General features: G+C 38.0%; 1 protein-coding gene across 7 annotated transcripts in view; it reads left to right on the top strand.

The window, feature by feature from the left end:
* TMEM45A (transmembrane protein 45A) overlaps positions 1-14638 on the top strand; it is an 84795-nt gene extending 70157 nt beyond the window's left edge. For 3 of the 7 annotated variants that reach the window (XM_036849560.1, XM_036849561.1, XM_036849562.1), the window contains 2 exons: positions 3163-3308; positions 14220-14638. In XM_036849560.1, the coding sequence (XP_036705455.1) occupies positions 3163-3308; positions 14220-14313 (240 nt within the window). In that variant the 3' untranslated portion in view covers positions 14314-14638. Of the gene's footprint in view, positions 1-3162; positions 3309-13517 lie in introns of all 7 variants that reach the window. The other 4 variants (XM_036849564.1, XM_036849557.1, XM_036849559.1 and 1 more) reach the window with 4 other exon arrangements.
* The last annotated feature ends 1667 nt before the right edge of the window (positions 14639-16305 follow it).

Raw genomic sequence — 16305 nt, 5'->3', positions numbered from 1 at the left:
AGGAGGTGTGAAGTGGTATCTCACAGTGGTTTTGATTTGCATTTCTCTAATAACTAATGATGTTCATAATTTTTTCTTGAGCTTATAGACCATTTGTACACCTTCTTTTGGGACATGAGTCTTCTATTCCTTTGCCCATTAAAATTTTTTTGGCTTTTTGTTGAGATTTAGGAGTTCTTTATATATTCTTGATATCAATTCCTTACCAGATATATGATTTGCAAGGATTTTCTCCTATGCTGTGATTGTCTTTTCATTTTCTTGATAGTGTCCGTTGATGCACAAAAGCTTTTTTTTTTTAATAGCTGAGCTTTGTTTTTATTTATTTATTTATTTTTGGCTGTGTCGGGTCTTCTTTGCTGCTAATGGGCTTTCTCTAGTTGCGGTGAGCAGGGGCTACTCTTCATTGTGGTGCGTGGGCTTCTCATTGCAGTGGCTTCTCTTGATGTGGAGCACGGGCTCTAGGCGCAAGGGCTTCAGCAGTTGTGGCACGTGGGCTCAGTAGTTGTGGCATGCAGGCTCTAGAGCGCAGGCTCAGTAGTTATGGCACACAGGCTTAGTTGCTTCGTGGCATGTGGGATCTTCTGGGACCAGGGCTCGAACCCGTGTCCCCTGCATTGGCAGGCGGATTCTTTTTTTTTTTTTTAATTTATTTTTATTATTTATTTACTATTTATTTTTGGCTGTGTTGGGTCTTCGTTTCTGTGCAAGGGCTTTCTCTAGTTGCAGCAAGCGGGGGCCACTCTTCATCACGATGCGCGGGCCTCTCACTATCGCGGCCTCTCTTGTTGCGGAGCACAGGCTCCAGATGCGCAGGCTCAGTAGTTGTGGCTCATGGGCCTGGTTGCTCCGTGGCATGTGGGATCTTCCCAGACCAGGGCTCGAACCCATGTCCCCTGCATTAGCAGGCAGATTCTCAACCACTGCGCCACCAGGGAAGCCCGATTGGCAGGCGGATTCTTAACCACTGCGCCACCAGGGAAGCCCCCACAAAAGCTTTTAATTTTGATGTGTTTTTGGTGTCATGTATAAGAAATCAGCACTAAATCCCAGGTCATGAAGGTTTTTCCTTAGTTTTCTTCTAAGAGTTAGGATTTTAGTTCTCATATTTAGGTTTTTGATCCATTTTGTGTTAATTTTTATATGTGGTGTAATGTAAGGGTCCAAATTCTTTTTTTTTTTTTGCATGTGGATATCCAGTTTTTCCAGCACCATTTGTTGAAGAGACTTTAGTTTCCCCATTGAATGGCCTTGGCACTCTTTTCAAAAACCAATTTACTACAGGTGTATGGGCTTATTTCTGGACTCTCAATTCTATTTCATTGATCTGTATGTCTACCATTATGTTAGTACCACAATGTTTTGATTACTGTAGTTTTTGTAGTAAGTTTTGAAATCAGTAAGTGTAAGTCTTACAACTTTGCTTTCCTTTTTCAAGGTTGTTTTGGCTATTCTGGGTCCCTTGTAATTCCATATAAATTTTAGGATCAGCTTTCTAGTTCTGCAAAAATGATTGCTGGGATTTTGATAGGGACCATACTGAATCTGTAGATTGCTTTGGGTGTTATTGCCATCTCTCTCTCTTTTTTTTTTTTTAATGTGCCTATGAAAAAGGAATTTTAAAAAACTTTTATTATGGTAAATCTTAAATATATACAAAAGTAGTGGTATTTATCAATTTATCATCCAGTGTATTGGTCAGGGTTCTCCAGCGAAACAGAACCAAATATATACATATATATATTTTATATATAATATATAATTGTATCTATATCTATAATATATCTATATCTATAGAGAGAGGAAAGAGAGAGAGAGATTTATTTTAAGGAATTGGTTCCCATAATTGTGGAGCCTGAGAAGTCCCATGATCTGCCACCTGCAGGCTACAGACCCAGGAAAGCTGGTGCTGTAGGTCCAGTCCTGAAAGCGGAGAGCTGATGGTACAAGTTCTAGTTTGAGGCAGGAGAAGACCAAAGTTCCAGCTCAGCAGTGGGGCAGAGCCAATTCTCCCTCCCTCTGCTTTTTGCTCTCTTCAGCCCTCAATGGATTGCATGATGCCCACCCGCACTGTGGAGGAGGATCTGCTTTACTTAGATTTTTACTGATTCAAGTGCTAATCTCATCCGGAAATACCCTCACAAACACACCCCAAAATCATGTTTAACCAAGTATCTGTACGTCCTATGACCCAGTCAAGTTGACATGTGAAATTAACTATCACATCTAACACTTTTCAACATGCCGGATCTTGTTAGATCTAGAGGTTTGATCAGATTCGTGTTCTGTTTTTTCATTGCCATCTTAACAATATTAAATGCTCCAGTTCATGATCATGAGATATACTTCCATTTATTTAGATCTTCTTTGATCACTTTCAACAATGTTTTGTAGTTTGCAAGGTACAAGTCTTGAACCTCCTTGACTAAATTTATTCCTAAGTATTTCATTCTTTTCAATGCTATTGTAAGTGGAATTGTTTTCCTAACTTAATTTTTTTTGATTGTTCATTGCATGTTTTGTGTGTTGCTTTTGTATCCTGCAAGTGTGCTATATTAATTTATTAGCTCTAATAGTTTTTTTGTGGATTCTTCAGAATTTTCTGTATATATAAGATCATATCATTTGTGAATATAGTTTTACTTTTTCCTTTGCAATCTGGATGCTCTTTGTCTGTTTTTCTTGACTAATTGCTTTGGCTAGAATTTCTAGTACAATGTTGAATAGAATTTGTAAAATAAGACACCCTTGTCTTGTTCCTGATCTTAGGAGACAAGCTTTCAGTCTTTATCATTGAATATAATGTTACCCGTGGGCTTTATTTTTAAACCTTTTTTTTAAACTCTGATTTTGAAATAACTGAGTGAAACTGCACAGCTTAGAAACCTAACACATCATCTGAAAGTCCACCAATCCCCGGAGATGATTACTATTCATATTTTGAAAATTGATCTGTAAATATCCTTAACATTTTTTCCAAAAATATGATCTAGTAGATACTGTCTATATTACTAAAACAGGCAGCAGATATCTTATCTGTAGCATCTCAGGTAATGGGAGTTACCTGTTACCATTAATCTTGAAATGAAACATTTTGAAATGTACCATCTTTGGGAATATGGCTGGTATTTTTTAATGTGTGCTCTTTGTTTTAAATTACAGATTGGGTTTGTCCTTTATCCCCCCAGTGGAGGTCCTGCATGGGATTTAGTGGATCATGACAACGTTATGTTTCTCACCATATGCTTTTGTTGGCATTATGCAATAGCCATTATCATCATTGGAGCAATTTATGCCTTTGTCACCTGGTAAGTTAGTGATTTTTGTTCATGCAAGTTCTATTTTTTGGTATATGATCATCAAGACTCGATATTACTGAACTTTAAGTTCAAAGAGGTATTTCATTCCTTAGCATTCCACAAAACAGGGTAATATAGCAGAAAATTACCTGCAAACACAAACATTTCCAATAAAAAGAATAAATGCTGGTTTTAGAGGCAGGACAGGAATAAAGACGCAGACATAGAGAATGGACTTGAGGACATGGGGAGGGGGAAGGGTAAGCTGGGACAAAGTGAGAGAGTAACATTGACATATGTGCAGTACCAAATGTATAGTGTTACCAAACTAACAGATAGCTAGTGGGAAGCAGCTGCATAGCACAGGGAGATCAGCTCAGTGCTTTGTGACCACCTAGAGGCACCCCTAGGGGTAGGGAGGGTGGGAGGAAAATGCAAGAGGGAGGGGATATGGGGATATCTGTATATGTAGAGCTGATTCACTTTGTTATACAGCAGAAACTAACACAACATTGTAAAGCAATTATACTCGAATAAAGATGTTAAAAAAAAAGAAAATAAAAAATGGAATGAATGAGAAAACTAAAAAAAAAAAAAAAAAGAATAAACGCTGGCTTAAAGTTGGAATAGCTAAAAAGTGTCTCTGCTGTGCTCCTAACCTATGCATTACCCTTCAGCACACTCTTCTGTGCCTCCATGTCTTTGCATATGCTGTTTTCTTATCCAAATAGTCCTCCCCACACCTGCAGTGAGCCCTCCATTTGCCCATGTTTACATCAGTTATAGCACTTCCCAAGCTTGGTGTCATTTTTGACCAACATGTATGTCTCCCATTAAATTTGAGTATCTGGTTAATTTGACATTTCCTGTAATATTTCTAACAGTAAGAATCAGTTGAACTATACATGTTTTTACAAGGACTTTGATACAATGTTTCATGATGGGTGAGGAGCAATATAACAGATTGCTAAGAATCCATGTTCCTAGCTCTGCTGCTTGTCAGCTGTATGACTTTGGGTAAACTATTTAACCACATTAAATATCAGTTTTGTCAGTTACAAAATGGAGATAATAATAGTACCTAAATGAGATCATGTATTTAAACTGCCTACAACATAATAGGAGCTCAAGGAAGAGTCTTCTTGTGTGTTTTTTTTTCAGTTTCCTGTGATAGATTTCTTTTTAAATTGAAGTGCAATTGACATACAACATTATACTAGTTTTAGGTGTACAACATAATGATTCAACTTTTGTATACATTGCAAAATGACCACCACAATAAGTCTAGTTATACCATCTGTTACCATACAAAGTTACAAAAATTTTTTTCTGTGGTGAGAACTTTCAAGATTTACTTTCTTAGCAACTTTCAAATCTGCAATACAATATTATTGATTATAGTCATCATGCTGTATATAATATCCCCATGACTTTTTAATTTTATTTTTTTCATTTTTTAAAAAAACTTTTAATTTTATATTGGAGTACAGTTGATTAACAATGCTGTATTAGTTTCAGGTGTACAACAAAGTGATTCAGTTATACATATACTTGTGTCTATTCTTTTTCAAATTCTTTTTGCATTTAGTTTGTTACAGAATATTGAGCAGAGTTCCCTGTGCTATACAGTAGGTCCTTGTTGGTTATCCAATTTAAATATAGCGGTGTGTACATGTCAATCCCAAACTCCCTAAATATCCCTCCCTCCTACCCTTCCCCACTGGTAACCATAAGTTTGTTCTCTAAGTCTGTGAGTCTGCTTCTGCTTTGTATATAAGTTCGTTTGTATCATTTTTTAGATTCTGCATAGAAGCAGTCATATGATATTTCTCTTTCTCTGTCTGACTTACTTCACTCAGTATGACAATCTGTAGGTCCATCCATGTTGCTGCAAATGGCATTATTTCATTCTTTTTAATGGCTGAGTAATATTCCATTGTATATATGTACCACATCTTCTTTATCCATTCTTTTGTCGATGGACATTTAGGTTGCTTCCATGTCTTGGCTATTGTAAACAGTGCTGCAATGAACATTGGGGTGCATGTATTCTTTCAAACCATGTTTTTCTCTGGGTATATGCCCAGGAGTGGGATTGCAGGATCATATGGTAGCTCTATTTTTAGTTTTTTAAGGAACCTCCATACTGTTCTCCATAGTGGCTGCACCAATTTACATTCCCACCAGCAGTGTAGGAGGGTTCCCTTCTCTCCACACCCTCTCCAGCATTTATTGTTTGTGGATTTTTTGATGATAGCCACTCTGACTGGTGTGAGGTGATATGATCATCTCAATATTTGCAGAAAAAGCTTTTGACAAAATTCAACACCCATTTATGATAAAAACTCTCCAGAAAGTGGGCATAGAGGGAACATACCTCAACATAATAAAGGCCATATGTGACAAACCTACAGCTAACATCATACTCAATGGTGAAAAGCTAAAAACATTTCCTCTAAGATCAGGAACAAGACAAGGATGTTCACTCTTGTCACTTTTATTCAACATAGCTTTGGAAGTCCTAGATACAGCAATCAGAGAAGAAAAAGAAATAAAAGGAATCCAAATGGGAAAAGAAGTTAAACTGTCACTGTTTGCAGATGACATGATACTATACATAGAAAATCCTAAAGATGCTACCAGAAAACTACTAGAGTTCATCAACGAATTTGGTGAAGTTGCAGGTTACAAAATTAATACACAGAAATCTGTTGCATTTCTATACACTAACAATGAAACATCAGAAAGAGAAATTCAAGAAACAACCCCATTTACCATCACATCAAAAAGAATAAAATACCTAGGAATAACCATACCTAAAGAGACAAAAGACCTGTACTCCAAAAACTATAAGACTTATTTATTTTATTAATGGAGGTTTGTACCTCTTGATCCCCTTCACCCATTTTTGCCCACCTCCCCCAACTCTTGCAACCATCAATCTGTTCCCTGTATCTATGTGTTTTGTTTTGTTTGTTCATTTGTTTGTTAGATCTCACAGGTAAGTGAAATCATATGGTATTTGTCTTTCTCTATCTGCCTTATTTCACTTAATGTAATACCCTCAATGTCCATTTCATTCTTTTTTATGGCTGAGTAGTATTCCATTATGTACATATAAATATAAAATATTTATATTATATGTATACATATATATAAAAACATATATATAAAACATCTCCTTTATCCATTCATCCATTGATAGACCTTTAAGTTGTTTCCATATCCTGGTTATTATAAATATGCTGCAGTGAACCTAGGGGTGCCTTTATCTTTTTGAATTAGTGTTTTCATTTTCTTCAGATAAATACCCAGAAGTGGAATTGCTGGCTTATATGGTAGTTGTATTTTTAATTTTTTGAGGACGCTCCATGCTGTTTTCCACAGTGGCTGTACCAATTTACATTTCCACCAACAGTGCATGAGGGTTCTCTTTTCTTCATATCCTGGCCAACACTTGTTATTTCTTGTCCTTTTTATAATAACCATTCTGCAGGTGTGAGGTGATATCTCACTGGTGTTTTGACTTGAACTTCCCTAATGATTAGTGATATTGAACATCGTTTCATGTGCCTTTTAGTTATCTGTATGTCTTCTTTGGAAAAATGTCTATTCAAATTCTCTGCCTATTTTTAAATTGGAATTTTTTTGTTGTTGTGGTTATTGGGTTGTCTGAGTTCTTTATATATTTTGGATATTAACCTTTTATCAGATATGATTTAGAAATATCTTCTCCCATTCAGTAAGTTTCCTTTTTATTTTGTTGATGTTTTCCTTCACTGTGCAGAAGTTTTCTAGTTTGGTGTAATCCTATTTGTTTAGTTTTGCTTCTACTGCCTTTGGAGTCAGATCCCCAAAATATCACCAAGAGTGATGTCAAGGAGCTTACCACCCGTGTTTTCTTCTCAGATTTTTATTTTTATTCTTATTTTATTTTATTTTAAATCTTACAGTCAAGACTTTAATCCATTTTGAGTTAATTTTTGTGTATGGTGTAAGATAGTGGTCCAGTTTCATTCTTTTGTGTGTGGATGTCCAGTTTTCCCAGCACCATTTTTGAAGAGACTGGCCTTTCCCCATTTTGTGTTCTTGCTTCCTTTATCATAAATTAATTGACCATATATGTGTGTTATTTTTAGGCTCTTTACTCTGTGCCATTGATGTATGGGTCTGTTTTTATGCCAATATCATACTGTTTTGATTTTACAGCTCTGTAGTATAGTCTGAAATCAGAGCGTATGATGCCTCCAGCTTTGTTCTGCTTTTTCATGAATGCTTTGGCTATTCAGGATCTTTTGTGATTCCATACAAATTTTAGGATTGTTTGTTCTATTTCTGTGAGAAATGCTTTTGGAATTTGGTAGGGATTGCATTGAATCTGCAGATTGTTTTGGGTAATATGGACATTTTAACAATATTAATTCTTTCAATTCATAAGCATGGAATATCTTTCCATTTATTTGTGTCTTCTTCAGTTACTTTCATCAATGTCTTACAGTTGTCAGTGTATAGGTCTTTCATCTCCTTGGTTAAATTTGTTCATAGGTATTTTATTCTTTTTGATGCAATTGTAAATGGGTTTTTTTTTCTTACTTTCTCTTTCTGATAGTTCATTGTTAGTGTATAAAAGTGCAACATGTTTGCATATTGATTTTGTACCCTGCAACTTTACTAAATTTATTTATTAGTACTAACAGTTTTTTGTTGGAGTCTTTAGGGTTTTCTATACATAGTATCATGTCATCTGCAAATAATGACAGTTTTACTTCTTCCTTTTCAATTTGGATGCCTTTTTTTTTTTCTTGCCTAAATGCTCTGGCTAGGACTTATAATACTATTTTGACTAAAAGTGGCAAAAGTGAACATAATTGTTTTGGTCCTGATTGTAAGGAAAAAATTTTCATGATTTCATCACTGAGTATTATGTTACCTGTAAGCATGTAATATATGGCCTTTATTATGTTAAGGTACATTCTCTTTATATCCACTTGTTGAGAGTTTTTATCATAAATGATGTTGAATTTTGTCAAATGCTTTTTATGCATCTATTGAGATAATCATATGATTTTAATCCTTCTTTTTGTTAATGTGACATATCACATTGATTGATTTGTGGTTGTTGAACCATCCTTGCATTCCTGGAATAAATCCCACTTGATCTGGGTGTATGATCCTTTTAATGTATTCTTGAGTTCAGTTTGCTAATATTTTGTTGAAGATTTTTGTACCTATGTTCATCAGTGATATTGGCCTGTAATTTTCTTTTTTGTGTGTGATGCCTTTGTTTGATTTTGGTATCAGGGTAATGTTGGCCTTGTGAAGTGAGTTTGGGAGCATTCCCTCCTCTTCAGTTTTTTGGAAGAGTTTGAGAAGGATAGGTATTAAATCTTTTTTGAATATTTGGTACAATTTACCAGTGAAGCCATCTGGTCCTGGACTTTTCTTTGTTGGGAGTTTTTTGATTACTGTTTTAATCTCCTCACTAGTAATTAGTCTATTCAGATTTTCTATTTCTTGATGATTCAGTCTTGGAAGATTGTATATTTCTAGGAATTTATCCATTACTTCCAGGTTATTCAATTTGTTGGTGTATAATAGTTCATAGTAGTCTCTGTTGGTATAATTGTAATTTCTCCTCTTTTATTTCTGATTTTATTTATTTGAGCCTTCTCTCTGTTTGTCTTAGTGAGTCTAGCTAAAGTTTTGTCAATTTTGTTTATCTTTTCAAAGAACCAGCTCCTTGTTTCATCGATCTTTTCTATTTGTCTTTTAGTCTCTATTTCATTTATTTCTGCTCTGTTCTTTATTATTTCCTTCCTTATAGTAACTTTGGGCTTTGTTTGTTCTTCTTTTTTTAGTTCCCTTAGGTGTAAAAGTTAGGTTGTTTATTTGATATTTTTCTTATTTCTTGAGGTAGGTCTGTATTGCTATAAGCTTCCATCTTAGAACTGCTTTTGCTGCATTGCATAGATTTTGGTATGTTGTATTTCCATTTTCACTTATCTCCAGGTATTTTTAAATTTCTCCTTTAATTTCTAACACTGGTGCTAGCAGGTTAGAAAGAGAGTGCAAAAATGGTGGCTGCTAGTGCTGGTGCTAACAAAATAGATGGGGCAGAAAGCAAAAATGGTACCTGCCAGTGATTCCATTCCTGGAGAGAGTCCTAACAGATTTCTCCCTTGCTGGCAGATGCTTTAAAATGAACAAATGTATCACATTCACATATGGTCTAGACACTTTTCAAACTGTGGCTTTTGTGCTGGATTGCCAGGTGGGTGAGTCTGCATGCAAGTCCTTTAAGAGTGGAATCTCCATTCCTTACAGCCCTTTCGTTTTTCTGGATGTCAGCCCTGTTGGTTTTCAAAGCCAGATGTTTTGGGGGCTCATCTCACCAGTGCAAGTCCCAAGGGTTGGGGTCCCTGATGTAGGGCACAAATTCTTGCTCCTCAGGGAAAAGCTCTGTATCTTTGAGATCCATTCCGATTGTGGGTCTCCACATCAGGGGTGGGGTTTTCGGTGAGACTGTGTCTCTGCCTCTTTTACCCCTCTCAGTGTGGACCTCTTGTCCTTTGTTGTGGAGGAGCTGTTTGGCTAGTTTTCAGGTCTTTTTTTTTTTTTATAGGGAATTGTTCCTTATGTACCTGTAGATTTGCTGTGTCCATGGGAGGAGGTGAATTCAGGACCTTCCTAGGCTGCTCTCTTGAACCACCTCCCCCACCCACCCTTGTTCTTTTTATTATTCTTCTCGTTCTTGTTCTCCTCCTTCTTCTGTATCAAAAAATGTATAAAGTGTAGACCCTATGGGGAGAGAGAGACAATTTAAATACAGTACAATAAATGGAAATAGTGTAAGAACAAAGCACTATTGGAGCCCAGAGGAGGCCTCCTCACAATTGAGAATTAAGCTGCAGTTTGAAGGATGAGTAGGAGTAGAAAGGAGTGAACATGGTTCCTTATTATTTCCATTAGCATGATAGCTAATGCCAAACCACAGTTGGCCTGGCTGATCCCAACTACTAATCATGCAGACTCCAATCCTTCAGACTTTAGCACAGATTGAAATGTTGTATATCTGCAGTCTTCATTATGTAGCCATGAGCTATGTGTGGTTATTGAGCACTTGACATGGGCCTAGTGCCACACTAATTTTAATTAATTTAAATATCCATATATGCATAGTGACTACCATATTGGATAGTACACATCTAGCAGGTGCTCTAGATCCCTAAATTACAGTAGCTGGTTCTAGGCCCAGTGGGGTCTCAGCTTCTGCCCCAGCTAGCTTTCTAGTCCTCTCTGTAGACATTTGCCCAGGTTACCTCTCCTGCTCTGTGCTTCTTTGAGCTTCACAGCTATAGGAGCTTTGGTGCTGTGTCTCTGCATAAGGAAACCATTTCCTTGCCTAGCTCCAGAATGTCCCTGGTAGGCTTTGGGTCAGCCCACTGACCCAAAGGAGGTAGTTACCTCCTTCTAGAGGTCTAAGTGCTATGAGTGCTGGGAAATTCTACTTTCTCATTGATTGATTTCTATTAGTCCTATTCATTTTCCTCAAAGCACGTGCATGGGCTGGTAGTTTAGGCTTGCTCTGCCATTGAGTGAAACTTGGCTTCTTCCTCCGCTGTTTTAGGCTGACTTCTGGGCCTCATCTCCTTAGGGGCTGGACAGCTTCCAAGAATAATGCCGGCATTCAAGGAGACTGTCTACCCCATGTCAGCTCCCTTCCAGAGCCAAAAGAAGACTATTGTCTCTTCCTGTTTCAAAAACCTTCAGACCCCCTAATGAATCTCTTATACACCTATAGTTTTCTAGAAACCAGAAACTCCATGTTTACTTTTTCAACTGCCTCTCCTTCCCCAGCACCTTTAACTTTTTGACCATGTAGTTGCCTCTACCTGGCATATACAAATTAAATGCTCATCTCTTCTATGAAAACTTCTGTGATTGTTCTAGCCTTTGCTTATCTCACTTCATGAGTGTTTACGGTACTTTAGTCTCTACCACACATTTTAACAATTGTGATCTATCTTGTGATATTTACTATTAGCTCATGTTAGTCTTACCTGCTAACTTGATTGTGTCACCTGGAGGCAAAGACCTTTTTCATATTTCTCACAGCTCTTGGCATACTGTCAAACATATAGTAGGCACTCAAGACACTTATTTGCTGTTTTAACAGATCTGTTTCAGAAATACTCGGAAATAGTGTTCAATTGTTTGGAAATCATGTTTTATATGCTTTTAAGTTTTGCTCTCATATTGCTTTTGAAATATAAAAACAAGAACTTGTGTTCTGATATATTTTGATATAAACTTAAGCAGTAGCTTAAAGAATATCACCAAGATTGAGTACTGACTTTCAGTGAGGTCATATGCAGGATAATTCAAGTGGATTGTAGTGGATTGTAATTCAGTCACAGGTGATGGGTTTTGAGGACATTCTATCCGAATTTATTTGACAAAGCACAAAGATCACCAAGGAACCAAAACTTGGTTATGGAACTACTGCCCCCAAAATCTCTGAAAAATGAAGCTGTACTTCCCAGCTTTCCAGAATAACGGTTTAAAGATTGCTTCACCTGGTCCCATGCCTGCAGTTCTCATCATGACAGCTCATAGGAGAGACCTATCTGTTGGGAAATCTTATTATGTGTTTTACTGTATTTCATATTTAAACACCACTGTGGTACAGAACTATTTCAAAAGCCCCTCTGAATGGATAGAGAAATATTACCCATTTTCAGGTTGGTTTTCCAAGCAAATGATTCTTGTGAGCCATTTTGAAGAACAAAATAGAAATGACCAAATTCCAGGCATATGGTAGTTTGCCTTCTGGATGTTTGATTTCCAGATTGACTCTGGAAGTATACCCAGAGTCTCAGCTCTGCTCTTGTATTAATTGAAGAGAACATATGGGAGCAAAAGCCCAGACACACCCTGACTTTAGTTCTCTGGACTTGCATCATTCCAGGAACTAGCAGTTATTTGCACTTCCTCTTTATTACTCCATCCCTCAATCTGTCCCCAGTAGCCATTTCTGCATGTGCCAATAACAAGGGCTTCAGGGTGCAGGTAGAGCCTGAATTTGCCTGAGCTTGGTGGTTTGTAACAACAGCAGATAAAACCCAGAGAGGAGGAGTGGGGAACAGGAGGAGTCACTAGGGTCTGTGTTAACAGTTAATTTGTAATCAGTAGCCAGTTCTTTGCTTTATTTTCCACAAGAGTCATCAGGAATGAATCTAATGAATGAATTAACTAATTAATCCCTTTCAGTTAGCATGTATTCAGGTTGTGCAATGTGGAGATAACTGTGTGGCTTTAAAAAACGACACACCGGGACTTCCCTGGTGGTCCAGTGGCTAAGACTCCATGCTCCCAATTCAGGGGGCCCGGGCTGGATCTCAGGTCAGGGAACTAGATCCCGCATGCTGCAACTAAAGATCCCACGTGCTGCAACTAAAGATCCCGCATGCTGCAACTAAAGATCCCACATGCTACAACTAAAGATCCCGCATGCTGCAATGAAGATCACATGTGCCGCAACTAAGACCCAGTGCAGCCAAATAAATAAATAAATAAACAAACAAATAAATAAATATTTTTAAAAAATGACACACTGTCCCAGTCATCAACTTACTTAAAACTATTAGCCTTTCGTGAGAACAGTGTCTTGAAGAGTTGAGGACATTGGGAGCAATGTCAATGGTCAACTAATTATCGAGGCAAATGATTTTGAGTACTTTTTCTTGACTCTTGACGAGTCAATACTTGTTACTGATACTGCTCAGTTGCTGTGTGTTGGAGGAATTAATGCTGAGTTGGAAGTGACTGAAGAATTACCTGGAGGAGGTGAGTGATATGAACTCCTGGCAGATTGCTCCACAGCCCACTGAATCATCAAACGTGTCATGAGCCACTATTGTGTACCAGACGTTGTTCTAGACTCTGGCAGAGTTAGGGCAGTAAATAAGATGAAGTCTCTGCTCTTAGGAAGTTCATACTCTAGTGGGATCCAGAGCACAAGTAAAAGCACTGTATATTGAGAGGGGTGGGCCAGACCTTCACTGGAAGAAGAAAGGCAGAAAACAAGTGTAAAGATACAGATAGGCTGGTGATGTTTTTCACAAAACGGGAATGATTTTGATGATTTGGTTTATCAGTTTGTTTGCATATCCCTGTGTATTTCTGGAAGTTAACTATGTTTTATTGACATGATCACAGCAAAATGTCTTCACAAATATCATGCACAGGAAAAGCTTTGCCTAGTTCTTATCACATCAGAGAAAATGGAGAGCCTGCTGAGTTCCTGCCGCTAAGAAGCTTCACATCTTCCCATGTCAAAAATTGTAATTCCTTCTGACCTGCAGATTCTCTTAATCTATGAAAACAGTTACAAGAATGGAGGTCACTTCTTTCAACTTCTTAATTCATCATGGACCATCACATGCAGTTGAGCAGCCTGTGGCCAGCACAAAAGCACCCCTCTGAAGACATGAATAGAGGCTGCAGTACAGCCCAGACTTGACGTGGGGCCCAACATGGGGCAGGAGATGCCTTCATGCACTTCCTTCATAGGAGAGGGCTGCTTTTTGGACCACACAGCTGAGCTCGGTTTCATCTGGGCTTACTACAGCCCAGAGATTCTCTTGTTTGTTTTAGAAATGATTAAAGTTATAAATTTTGAATATGATGCAAACAATCATATTACACATTTAAGAGCTTTATTGTATCTGTTTGCTTATATGCTGCTTTAATCTACAAAATATTTGCAGGCAGCTCCAAAGCCAAATAAAAGTGATTTTCTTTTTGGGGGTGCCTTTTCCATCTGCACAGATAATTTGGAGTTTGCTGTATTATAGATACATATAGTTTTGGGTTTTAATTTTAAACAGCATAATACGAGATGACTTTCATTCTCCTCAGGTTGGTTAAATCTCGATTTAAGAGGTTCTGCCCCTCAGAAGTTGGACTCCTGAAAAATGCTGAACGAGAACAAGAATCAGAAGAAGAGATGTGACTTTGGGCATCCAGTCTTTCTAGTTGAAATTTCTCTTTTTTTTTTATTATTTTTAATCACAGTTTTGCCTTTTCACCTTTTGTTTGGAGAACAACTGGTTGAGAATGATTCTTGGTGTCATGGTATTTGGGGCTTGGAGTGGCTCTCCCCAGGTCATCTAAAGTGTGATGCCCACACTGAAAAATATTGTTTTATTTGCCTTATAGATATATATGCTCAGGGTTCCTGGGCTTACTACCATTTGTAACTCATTATAGATGGAATTTCACTTGTTTATCTTGTTGCTGCAATGAGAAATAAATGAATGCATGGACCTTCGTTCAAACACCTCAGATCTTTGTGTTTGTTATTCAACTGCACCCCATCTTTATGTCATGAAGAAGAAGCTGTGTGACACTGAAATTCCTTTGTGTGAGAAATCTCTTTCTGTAGCACCTGCGTTCTCCCCTGGGAAAAGCAAGCCGGAAGTCATCCTATGATGTGCTCTCTCAGAGAAGATAAAAAGGCTGATCCACGGTTACAGAAGGGCACATGGTTGGTAAAGCCATGAAAATTTGGGAAGGGAGAGTCATGATGTTATCCAAAGAGTAAAAAAATCATCACACAGCATAGTATGGCCACCATGCCATCCACTCTGCTGAAATAATTGAAGAGTTAAAACAAGGAAAATCCTTTAATGGAATACCTAGGTAAAAAGTCAGAGCCCTTCCCTCATCAGTGGACTAAGTAGCCTCCAATGGAGAGTCGGGAAATCTTTTCTCATTCTGGCTTTACTATTCACCAGCCTCTAGGGTTTTAACATTTACCATGTCCTTCTCTCTGATGTTAGGGAATTGAATTGGATGAATCAATTTCTGGCTGTCACATTTTATGAATCTAGAGTCTCTGAGACAAAATCGAAGTTAATTTAGTACCATATTAGTCAGAAAGGCCAGTCTCTGCTGTGACAGAAAAGAAAAGGAGTACTGCAGGAGTCTGTGACGGTTGACTTGAATATGAAGGAAAAGAGGCAGTGTAGTGGGTAGCTGGAGGTGTCACATGGGCAATTAAAACCTGAAGCTCCCTGGCTTTCCAGAAGCACTGACAAATCCAGAAAGCTGCCCCAGTCTGGTCTTATCACATGACACTGAAGAGGGAGGTGAGTGGATTCTTTAGGCCAATGAACTGGATACATTTCTTTTTTTTAATGTAAGGGTTGCAAAGAGCAGATATGGGTGCCTACATGTTTATCTTGAACAATGCAATAGACCTTAATACATTTCTGGCATATGAAATACCCACATGCCGTGGTCCCCAGGTGATCATGGCATTCTGCCCCATGTGTGTCCTGTATTTTAGGGTTTTTTTCCTTAGCCCAGCAAGTTTCTATGATTTTGGCAAGTTTGTATTTCAGAAGAGTGAGCTGTCAACTGCAGGTTACGTGAAAACGGCATTGCTGATATCTAGGCCTGAGCAGGAACTCTAGGAATAATTAGCATGAACCAGATTAAGACTGGAATTTTGAAAACTGTAAGTGTAAATATACTAGCAGTCTTTATGAGAGAGCAGAAATGTCCATTCCTGCAGTCTCTGCACAGAGAGAACACAAGTGAGATGCAACCCAGTGAGTTCTCAGAGGAGGAGCTTCTGGTTCAGGTCTAAGTCCATAGTTTGGGGCTATCTGCCTCTAGTCCCTGAAATGAGCAATAAATTGAGCACCATTATTATAATTTTATGGAAGCCTTCACCAAGGGAGGGATGGAGGAAGGGTGCCCTCCCTTGCTTTTGCTTGTATTTTATCTCAACTCTTCCAAAAACCTGGGGTCTCAATTCCTGAGCTTTTGCCAAACCCCTTCATGGGTATCCCATGCTTGATTTGCCATAACCAAGGTGAAGAGACTCTTTAAAGAGACTCAACGCAATATCAACATGGCTGTTGATGTGATAATAGCTCTTCAGCGATTTCCGTGATCTCTAACTGCCTTTGCTTGGGAAACTGCAGCCTCTGATGGC

This window comes from Balaenoptera musculus, chromosome 4 (genome assembly GCF_009873245.2).
Source record: "Balaenoptera musculus isolate JJ_BM4_2016_0621 chromosome 4, mBalMus1.pri.v3, whole genome shotgun sequence".
In the NCBI taxonomy this organism is placed as follows: Eukaryota; Metazoa; Chordata; class Mammalia; order Artiodactyla; family Balaenopteridae; genus Balaenoptera; species Balaenoptera musculus.
The sequence above is the reverse complement of the archived record's forward strand: the minus strand, read 5'-3'. Positions and strand labels throughout refer to the sequence as shown.